The following is an 11,867-nucleotide window of genomic DNA, read 5'->3' as shown; positions in this document are numbered from 1 at the left end:
ACGCTTTTTTTGAAGTTTCTTCGGGCCGTGCTGTCCCTGCGCCCTCTAGCGACATTTGTAGGAAACGGTTAGTAGATATAATAGATTTATGTAGTTCACATTCTACGGTTGTAGTTTAATACTGCTCTCATATTTTTTTTAAATTTCTGAATGATTATATTATTCAACCACGATAAGTTGACGGACTGCTGGAAAACTAAGCAGAAAAGGGAAAGTTAAAGCGCATGAAACATCAGCGTATTTCTTTTGACAAGTATTCCAAACTAGATACTATTTTGATTCCTTGGTCTACTGGTCTCTCTCTGGACTGATCGTTAAGACACGGTTCCCAGCAGATCACCGAGGTCAAGCATCACTGGCTGCTGTCAGTGTGCGGGTGGGTAACCACTTGGATTATTCTGCGTAGGAACCGAGGGTGTGCGGTATTGGTCCTCGTTAAACTGTTCCACCGTAANAAATAATTTTTGCCTAAAAAGAATTATATATATATATATATATATAATTTGTTCAAGCAATTTTATGTGTCTGGTATAAAGTTTCAAATTATGACATATGTCTTAGGTATCTTTTCTGGTATAAATGATTTTTTTATGATTGAATAAAAATTTATTGAACTACACTAAATCATAATTTAATAGGTTTTTAATGGTATATAAAAAAATACTAATAAAAGCATTTCTCCAAGGATTTGGAAGCTAAACAAAAGAAACGAATAAATTTTCATATGGCACATTTTGCCTTTATTTTCAAAATTTTTATCGTGTTCGGATAAAGCGATCCAAAAATTCAAATTTATTTAAGCTTATCAATAGGAAGTGATTTTTTTTAGGTGGAATTATTCAATCGTTCTCTTTCTTACAAGTTTCAAAAGGAAATGGTTAGGTTAGTCATATTATAAAAATCATTTTAATATTACGATTATTTTTACATACTTTTAAAATATTGTAAAAGAGTTTGTACCTTGCAGTTCAAAATTTTTTCGACAATTATTAAATAAAATGATAAATATTTTCTAAAAGTTGCATTTAATTTACGTGGAATTATTTTTAGATAAACGAATTTTATAATTGTGCTCGCATTTTTTTCAATGCGCTTGAAAATTTCTCGAGATATGGCGACGCCAAAAGCAAAATTAACATTAAGGGGTCCAAATCTTGAACAGGCTCTCTTGACCAAACTATCCATATTTCCTAGATTGCGGCTACTCCTTATATTTTGGGGGCCATAAATCAGAATCAGTCGAAAAAAGGGTATGATTATTCAGAGGCAGTACATTAATGGGTCTAATTTCGTAACAGAAAATATTGTCTGAACTAATTAGTTAGCATATTTGAGCCCCCCCCCCCTTTAGCGATTAAGATTAAGTCTTAGAACATGAAAATCCTATTAATAGATTAAAAGGTATTGAGTGAGATCCGTTTATTTTCTTGCGCACTATACATTGAAGTTTGTATCGCTAAGTATTTGGCTGTATTGTTTGTCAATACTTGTAAGGTATAGAAATTCCTGATTAAAAATAAACAGACCATAATTTCTGTAACTAATCCAAAATATACAGTTTTTAAACCACCCATTTGGTAATTTACCGAAAATTCTGGTTTTCAAAATCATGGTTTCTTATTACCATTCATTTAGTAACAAATTCAAAACTGAAAAATAAATTTTACCAAAGATACCATATTTTTATATGTCATGCTCTAAAGTTTTCACAATAAAATTACTCAAATGTTCTTCAGAACTGTCATTCATTTTACCGTTTATTTGGTCATTTTAACCATTTAATGTCTTTTACCAAATAATAGATTGTTTACACTTTTGTGCTTCATTTAAAATGGCGGTTAATAAAGGGTCATGAATGATGGCTCCAAATTTTTACTAAAAGTGTTTTAAAGGTTACCGAAATTAGATATATCAAATTATTGTGATTGTTTTATCCATCTTTTATGAGGTTGGAGGGATTTATTTGCATACACATGCTGGCTTTTTTTGTAAACACAAATAGCGACGTAAAAACTGAAAATTTAAACATAAAAATAACACAATATGTTTATTCTTATTCACTCAAAGGTCATTTCAATTTCAAAAAGTTTACATTCATTTAAATTTAATAATATAGCATTTTGTCTTAAAACATTAATTATTATTATTGTGTCGCAATGTACTAGATAGCATTGCACGCAAACTACATTTACTTCATAGACAAACTGTAACCCATCGATCAGGAGGGCCTCAACCCGCTACTGGGGATCAAACCCCAATTCTTCACAACTGTTTAGTGCCTTACTCACTGATTAATAGTCACTCATTTACTGGAATAATTATGTATAAAATCGATAAATCAGTAATGCATTGTTGGACTATAGCATATAGTGAAAATATCAGCGAAAAAATAATTTTGTTTTATCAGAACAAATGAATTAAACAGCGATTGATGGTTCGGTCAAAATAAAAATTTTAGTGGTCAAATTTTAAGGATTAAAGAAGAAACTGCTACAAATTCATAGCTAGAGCCGCGATGGCTCAGGGATAGAGCTTTCGCCTTCCAATGCGGCGAACCGGGTTTGAATCCCAGTTGATACGAATTCCGCATCAGGCTTGCACCGACCTCAGTTTTCTGACGTGAAATATCCTCAGTGGTAAACGGATCATGGGTTAGGATCCCTTTGCCGTCAGGCTAACCGTGGGAGGTTCTCGTGGTCTTCCTCTCCATGTAACGCAAATGCGGGTTAGCTCCATCAAAAAGTCCTCCACGAAGGCAAATTTCTCCTAATTCTCGATCCAGGAGTTCCCTTGTCTTCTGGATTGGGTTTAAAATTACAAGGCTGCGGAGTTGAACATTAGTAGTCGTAAGCCCATAAAATTGGATCGGCTGTTCAACGACAGTAAGAAAATAACTAAAATGAGGAATAAAATTGTTTCATTTTTTTTTCTGTATAAAATACCTTTGAAATTTAGCTTTGTATTTGAAAATTTAAATTCAATTAACAGAAACAGCTCATCTTGCTCCTTTTTTTTACCTGTATGTATGTATAAGAAGAAATTCCTGCCTTGCAAAAATAGGTTAAAATTATAGGTTCCCAACGTGGGCGCTATTGTGCCTCACTAGGAGGTAAGGGCTTCTTTGAAGAGAGGGGTACTGGTAAGATTATTGAGAAAATATGCACTGGTGTGCAAAACTTAAGCAGCAAGTGCGTTTTTTGTCATAACTCTACAAGAAATCATCCGATTGACATGAAATTTGAATATGATGTACATTATTTTGTACTTAAACGATGATAAAAGAATAATGTCTCAGAAATGAATATAAAGCTTAAAGTAGGGTATGGAACAAAAAAAGGCTTCATTTGACATATAGTGGCGTTACACATGATTGCCTGAAGAAGCGTAAGTACAACTGGCAGATGTTCCCTAGTATGGGATATGCCCTCCCCTTACTGTAATTATTGCTTGGCATCGTCTCTCCATGCTAAGCACCAGATTATCCAGGAGTTCTTGGGGTAAACGTCTCCATTCCTCCTTTGACGCATCTTTCAGCTGATGGGTGTTACCAGGAGGATACTGTCGTGTCGCAAGACGTCTCCCTAATGCATCCCACATGTGCTCTATGGGATTTAGATCTGGAGAGTAAGCTGGCCAATCCATTCGTGTGATATCTTCACTTTCCAATAGCTCTTGAACATTAGCAGTACGGTGTGGCCTAGCATTGTCATCCATAAAAATGAAGTTTGGTTCAATGGCCCCTCGGAACAGACGCACATGGGGTAGGATTACCTCATTGCAGTAGCGGTCTCCAGTTACAGAACCTCGGTCGAAGATCTGAAGCTCAGTCCGCCCGTTCAACATAATGCCACCCCAGGCGACAACTCCAGGACCACCGTAACGATCTCTTTCCTCGATGTTATTGGGATGAAATCGAGCTCCAACCTCTCTCCAGATCAAATGACGTTGAGAATCGCTTGTAGCACTAAAACGACTCTCATCTGTGAAGAGGACGCGACTCCATTGATGAGGTGGCCAGGTTTCGTGTTCTCTGCACCACTCTAAACGGTGCGCTGATGGCTAACTTTTAAAGGTATGCAGCGTTCAGGACGTCTAGCAAATAAGCCACCTTTGTGGAGGCGTCTGGCCACTGTAAATCTGGATACTTGTCGTCCTGTGGCTGTGCACAGTTGCTCAGATATGGCGCTCGCTGACTGAAAACGGTTTCTTTTCGCTTGGAGGACAGTGTAACGGTCATCTCTTGGTGTTGTTTTCCTTGGACGGCCAACACCAACTTTCCGAACAGCTGTACTAGTAGTTTTAAAGGCATTCCAAGCACGAGAAACAACACTTTTGTTGATCCGGAACTCTTCGGCGACACTGGTCACACCACGCCCCTCCTCAAGCTTCCCATTCATTCTTCCTCGAGTAAAGTCGTCTAAATGATTTCTTGAAGACATGTTTCACAAAACAAATCACTTGCACTTGCAGCGAATGTCTTTAACTACGGTGCTCTTCATCCTTTTATCACAGCTTTGAGCCACAAGGTTTACGTACACTTACATCACCTACGACGTTTTATTTCTAAAATTTGTATACAAATAATCTTTCTACTGAATTACGTGCATATTATACTGCAATTTCATGGCTATCTTATACTTCGTTGGGGAGCTGTGGCCGAAAAACCACTTGTTGCTTAAGCTTTGCACACCAGTGTAAGTATTGAGTCCAACTGATATTCAGAATTTTTTGGTTTTGGTATCGAAGAACTACTATTTACATTTCTAATTAAGCTTATGATATTTGTTATAAAAGCAGTTATGTATTAAAATTGTTAGTTTTTTTTATTAAAAAAAACCCTTTTTAGTGTTAGTTTTGCAAGAAAAAACTGTAATTATCACTCAACGATTTTAGTGTTGATTCCTCGTATAAATTTGTCTTCACTTTCTCTTACTTTCAACTCATTTTATATTGATTTTAAGAACATGTTTTTAAGTAAATTTAAATGTCTAATTTATTACTTTTCTCCCTTGTTTAATAATTTAAATGGATATAATGAAAAGGTTGTTAACTTCGGCTGATAGTTAACTGAAAATATAATTCTCTGATTTGATTTTAAACTATATTTCACTCAGTATTAGCAGCGCTATAAAACTAAGGCGATGGATTGCAGTTCGACTTAGCTTACACTCATAAACAAAAACGACGTAACACATTTCATATTTTCTTTCGAATGCAATAGAAAAATATTTAATTACGTAGTATTTAATTTAAACTGAAAAGTTATATGTTGGATTTATTTTTATGCTTATACATAAAAATTTTACGTGTTGTAAACTTTTTATCAGAATTAGTATTTTGAAGGTATGGTTCTAGAAAGGTGTCATAACTAAAATATTAAAAAGCTTGAAATGGGACAAAAAATATTGATCATTAATTTTAAATTACTACCGTTTTTTTTCTTCTTGTAGATGGAAAATATTTTGACTTACGAAGTGGGCGATAAACCCAAACGGGTTGGAAAACTTTGGTATAAATAAACGGTAGAAAAACGCTTATAACTTTTATTGAGTCACGTTGGTTGGCTCAGAAGACTGAGCTTTCACCTCAGGTGACCCAGGTTCAGACCCCAGCAGTGGCCAGTTGATATGAATTCTGCTGCCGGCTCACACCGACCGCAGTACTAACGTAAAGTATCCTCAGTGATAGACGGATCATAAGTTAGAATTCATTTGTAGTCGGAGATTTTCTTGGTTTTCCTCACCATGTAATGCAAGTAAGGGTTAGCTCCATCAAAAAGTCCTTAATGAAGGCTTATTTATTCCAACGCTTGATCTAGGAGTTGAACATTCATAGCCGCAGTTCCCAACAGATCACTGAGGTCAAGTGCCGGTCGGTGTGCGGGTCATTTTGCAAAAAAATGTTTATGGACCTCTGGAGGGTTCCTCCTCCGCATAGTTGGTATTTCAGAAAACGACCTGGAAGTGCCTTGCTTTTAGAGGGACCTAGAAGCAAGCAGACTTGTTTATCTCGCTCTGCAAGTGGTCACTTGAGGTGTCTCTCGTATATACTTTTGCCCCTGAACATATGTTCAGGGGCAAAAGACTTTTGGATTTTACACTAAATGTAGGACTGCTCAGGCTTCGCCCGAGCATATTCTAAACTGTATCGATTTTAAGATCGACGAGGTTTTTTCAAAACCTCATCCGTTTTTAGACTTCCTGGACATTTTTGGACTTATGGAATTGGTCTAATTAGGATGGACCTCTTGGGGATTAGAAACAACAACAGTGTGCGGGTGGGTAACCACTTGGATTATTCTGCGTAGGGACCGAGGGTGTGCGGTATTGGTCCTCGTTAAACTGTTCTACCGTAAAGTGCTCGACTTCGCGTGCAGGTCGTCGAGCTACCGAAGCGGGGGTGCCATCCCCTCTGCAGAGGATCAAAATTTATGATGGCAAGTCTCCGGATCACTCTCAGGGATGTTTTTCAGACAGTCGCCAATAGCCCATTGTGTAGCTCTAGTGTGACGCAAATGAACTACAACTACAACTTGATAGTAATAAACTGAGAAGTGGGTCAGCTGTTCAACGTCGGTCATAAAATAAAATAACTTCTCTTGCTATTTCAGGTTCAAATGAAAATTTTGACTCAAGAAGCCAAATGCGTAATATAGGGGTTGAAATTCTTTGTTGAATTTTTTACTACAGATTTTTTATACACATCAAAGATTTATTATAGATACAAATACCTTTATTCTTATTCTTTAAAAAAAATCTGAGTAAAATTATAATTCCTGATTGTCTCTCTAATGTGGACTCACTCAAATCATACATTTTCAGAGCATTTTAATTGTATATATCCCTAGTTAAAGTCGAACATTACACAGTTGAAGCCCGGAAAAAAGAAGGATTTTTTTAATGAATTTTGCAACGATTGGGATTAACTTAACGGGATGGCATAACGTGACATAATGGGATCAACATAACATTAATTAACATAGGATTACCTTTTTTTAAAATCTTATTGTGCAAATTTTAATCTTCGTTTTATAATGCTACAAATACAAAAATTAAAAATATATTTATATATAGCTTATATAAGACAATGTTTATGACTTAATTTTAAAATTATACATAACTTTCTGTACACATCCTGTGAGTTGAAAAACAATCATTTAAATTTGATGATTAGATTTGGATAATCAAATTTGGATGATTACATTTGGATGAACTGCATTCATAAAAAAAATAAATAAATAATGGACTAACCCTGAATAACTTTTGATCTAATGATCGGATCGTTACGTTCTATGACTCAATCTTAATGGTTTGAGGGGATTATCTCAAATACTCAAATGTGCTAATTAATTAGTGCAGACGATATTTTAAGTTACGAAATCAGACACAAAAACGTACTTTTTCTGAAAACACATTTTTTAAAAAATCGCATTCGGAATTATTCGAAATATAGAAGGTAGTCGCAATGTGGGAAATATGATCCCCAAGGTTTGCTCAGGAGTGCGATCCAAAGTTTGGGCCCCGTTAATTTTACTTGTGGAGTATTTCGCCATATCTCGAGAACTTTTTTGTCGAATTGAGAAATCTTTGCACACAGTTACAAAATTCGTTTGATACCAGAGATACTTCAGAGCAAAAATTAAATTTTATTAAATATTTATTATTTTTTTTATTATTCTTTTTAATAATAGTCGAAACATTGTTGAATTGTAAGGTGTAAAAATTTTTACAGCATTTTAAAGTATGTAATTTTACGTACAAAAATACAAAATTTGAACTAAATCGGTCGAATAGATAGAAAAAAACTTTTAAGTTACTTTAGTAACTAGTAACTTAGTAACTTAGTAACTAGTAGTAACTTAGTAACTAGTAACTTTAGTAACTAGAGCTCAAAATTGCAATAAACATAATTTCTTATAGAAAATATCGTGCTAATTTTAGAATTTTTTTTTGACATTTAATTACGAAAGGTTCTGGGTTTGAGTCCCGGAGAAGACATGAATGCTCTTTTATTCTGTGTACTATCTGCCCTTACTGACCAACAAATCTGCCCTAATACGCTGAATTGACGAATGTCAACCCAGGTGGGCAATGGTTTAAAAAAAAAGAAAAAAACATTTAAATATTAAAAATTTTATGTTAGTAAAATATCGTAGTACATTTCCCATACAAATGATATGAGGAGGAGAGGGAAGGAGGAGGGTTAAGACATGGAACTGGCCTTCTCCCAGATAGCGTAAGCGAGGATGATGCAGTTTCTTCAAACTTCATAAGTAAATTCTGAGGGGAAAAAAGATTTCGTTTTTTTCCAGCTTTTTTGTTTCTGTTGGTATCTTTGTTTTGCTTTTTTAATTAGTCTTTTTCATCTTATTATTTTTTTTAAATTTAATTTTTGTAGCAAAAATACAAAATATTAAAGTAAAAATCAGAATTTTTTTAAATTGAATTTAAATTTAAAAAAAAAATCAAATAATATCGCAGAACCTTTAGAAGACCTTTACGGAACCCAGGAATTATGGTATTAGTAGTCAGTTCTCAAAATTGCAATAGATGGCGGCACTGAGCAAAACCGCGAAACTCAATGTTCTGTGAACGAAAGTGATTCTGTCTTTCCTCTCCTTCCCTGTGTTTCTCTGTGATGTAAACAGTAAATGAAAACAGAGAGGCTCAGTTTCACCGACTTATACTTTCCTCAAGGACGCGTTCCATTGTATCATTAATGAAAGGTAATTTTTATTCTTTTGTGTGCTTACTTTTGATAAAGTGCATAGTTTTATATGTTTAGTCTTGTCTGTATAAATTTATGAAATATCTGCATGAGCATATCATTGTTTTCTTTCTTAAGCTTGAAACCGGTGTATTCTTCTTTAATTCTTAGAATTCTCTCATCATTTCGACATCGATAAGAGTTTTTGCTTTTTAATCCCCCCGCTTTGATGATGTTCTCTTTTATCAGTATCTAATGTTTACATATTAAATTATTATTTTTTTTTTAGTGATGAAAACTCATTTGTTTATTCCCTCATCATCCTCTAAAAATGTCAGGAGAGGAAAGTGAAAAGTTAAATTTTAAATTACCGCAATCCATTACAATTAAAGGAAAAGAAATAGTTTTTCAAAAAGCAAAATGGTACCTTTTCTATGCAGTTGTAGCAGTTTCATTGGTAGCTTTGTTTTGCATTATTTTGTATGTAGAAGTATATATTAACAGCTTTTACGTGAGAGTAGATTGCAATCCTGATATGCCATTGAACTATGAAAAATGTTTAGATCGTGGGTAAGATATGCATCTTAATATTTTATATATATATATATATATATATACATTAGCATAGGAGTTAAACCTTGTTAACTCGAACCTAAAATTTCCTTTACAATTAATGTAAAAAAATCTTGTTCTGTCAAATATTTTTTCTCTTCCCTCCATTATTTGAAATTTTTTACTTGAATATAATAAAAATATTTTTAAAACAATATTTCTAGAAAAGAGAAACTTTTTAAAAATCAGAAAAGCTGTTCAAAAATTTGCCCAGAAAGGAAGTTTTCCAAATCCTGATTTGCAACAGAATAATTTCTAAATCTTTGCAACTTCTGTGGAGTGGTCTGAGAAAAACTAAAAACAAAGCTTTACAGAAAGGAGACTAACTCGAAGAGTATAACTCGTAACCACCCCCCAGGCAAGCCATTATAATGAAAACTAAACTTTTATTGACAAAAGTTAGAAATTCTGTTAATTATTTTATTACTTCTTTTCAGTTAATTTAAATTATACCTATTAATATTAAAATGATAAATAAACTAAAACAGCATGAAATGTGGCAAATTACAGTAGAGAGAGAGTTGTAATAAACATCAAAATAGGTTTAATTGGAGGTTAGAGCTTGAATGTTTTTCTAAAAATCGACCTTTTATTCCTCTCTCTTTCTTCCTGTAATAAAACATGTTTTATTGTTTATTCCATCTATCTTCCTATAATATGATCTGTTATATTTTGATAGCATTATTGTTAGGTCTTTCATAAAAACCACCCTTAATATATAGTTTTAGAATTTTTATCAAAAATTGAAAAGTATGAACATTAAAGGTCTTAAAATAATGTTTCAACCAGTATAATTTTATACTGGTATGGTTATGGGTAGTTAAGACCTTTACCATATATTTAATTTCACAACCTAAGCTTGTTTAAATAATTTTTTAAAAATATCCAAATCTTGACTAGAGTACTCATTCTAAATAAAGTATGATTACAAGTTTCAAAAATCCGTACTGGGTGGGGAAAAAAACATTATTTTAAGACCCCTAATGTTCATTTTAACTTTTTCATTTTTGATAAAAATTCTAACATTATATTTTAAGGATGGTCTTTATGAAACACCCTTACCATATATTAAATTTCACAATCTAACTTTGTTTAAATAATTTTATAAAAATATCCAAAACATTACATCTTAATTATTTAACTAGAGTACTTATTCTATATAAAGTATAATTACAAGTTTCAAAAATCGATACTGGATGGGGGGAAAAAAGTACTAGCTCTAAGAATCTCTTCGATTATTTCTTTTTTAATCATAATGTACTATTATTTTAATTGCCTGTTGTTGCATTAGTTGGATAAGTTTATTTTGTTTTTTAAACCACCTGAATTATAACTTAATTAAACCGTAGCTAAATGTCTGCTGTGTTGATGAGTGTTTGCAATTTATTTTTTAACTCTTTCATTTTGATTTTATTAAAAAAAAATATTGGTTTTTCCGCATTTGGGATATTTTTGTATCTGTACCTATTCGTACCAATTACTTTCACAAAGTATTTACCTATAGCAAGTATTGATACAGATGGTTTCCTAAAAGTCATTTCCTATATGTTTATAAACTAAAACTTTGCTTTTAGATGCATATGGGTTCAACGGACAGAAGACGCCCAACCATTATGTTTTTATCCATATGGTTATGGGTATATATACACAGAAGTACGTCAAACATCCAATGGATTCCATGTGGCTCTTGAACGTACTACAGAGATGAAGATGTTTGATGATGAAGTTGATTCTATTAGCCTTCAAGTTTATTTTGAAACAAAAAATAGACTTCGATTAAAGGTAAAACCTATCCAGGTTAACTCATTTTTATGTGTACATAGAATATGTATTTATTTAATTAGTTTAATTACCCAGATTGAAAAGTATTTTTTGAATATTTTTTGAAAAACAAAATACTTTTTAAATATATATTTTAATATATATTATATTTTTAAAATACATAATTTTACAACATGTGATTGTTGTAGCATTTTTAGGTAAACTACAAAATATTATTTTAACATTTTGAATTATGTTAAAAAATTTATAGAAATTTTTTTATATATCTTTAATATTATTTAGTCTAGACTATTCTCAAAAATTTTTCAATCATTTATGCACAGTGTTGTTCATTTTAAATACACATAAAAATAATTTTGAACCAGACAGAACTATGGTGGAGAAATTATTTTTAAGTTTTATGGTGGAGATATTTATATTCCAATTTTTGTGATGAGGAAGCATGATTTCCAATAAAGGCATGATTTATAGTAAATGCATGTTGTATATTGCTTTTGTGAAAAATTGATGGTCACACAAATATATTAAACAATAATTGATTTTATTTAAGGAATATTGTTCAAGTATAAAATTAAATAAAATAGATGGTAAGCATCAGCCATAATAAAGATGCATTTAGCCAAAGTCGTATTAGAGATTCTTTTTCAAACATGATGAAATTTTTGGTAAATTAATAATGATCAGACTGGGGGGCTGAAGCCCCTCAGTCCTAAGGCAAATAAACAGTGACTGAATTGTTCCCAATGGAGACTTAGGAGTAGTCAGTT

The 11,867-nt window shown here is 32.7% G+C and overlaps 1 protein-coding gene across 2 annotated transcripts in view; it reads left to right on the top strand.

The window, feature by feature from the left end:
- The first annotated feature begins 8,591 nt into the window (after positions 1-8,591).
- The window catches only part of LOC107450552 (lysosomal alpha-glucosidase), a 47,885-nt gene continuing 44,609 nt past the window's right edge, over positions 8,592-11,867 (top strand). Inside the window, exons 1-2 of one of the 2 annotated variants that reach the window (XM_016066375.4) lie at positions 8,592-8,725; positions 10,893-11,100. In XM_016066375.4, the coding sequence (XP_015921861.1) occupies positions 11,023-11,100 (78 nt within the window). In that variant the 5' untranslated portion in view covers positions 8,592-8,725; positions 10,893-11,022. Of the gene's footprint in view, positions 9,277-10,892; positions 11,101-11,867 lie in introns of both variants that reach the window. The other variant, XM_016066374.3, reaches the window with a different exon arrangement.

This window comes from Parasteatoda tepidariorum, chromosome 7 (assembly GCF_043381705.1).
Source record: "Parasteatoda tepidariorum isolate YZ-2023 chromosome 7, CAS_Ptep_4.0, whole genome shotgun sequence".
NCBI lineage: Eukaryota > Metazoa > Arthropoda > Arachnida > Araneae > Theridiidae > Parasteatoda > Parasteatoda tepidariorum.
The sequence above is the reverse complement of the archived record's forward strand: the minus strand, read 5'-3'. Positions and strand labels throughout refer to the sequence as shown.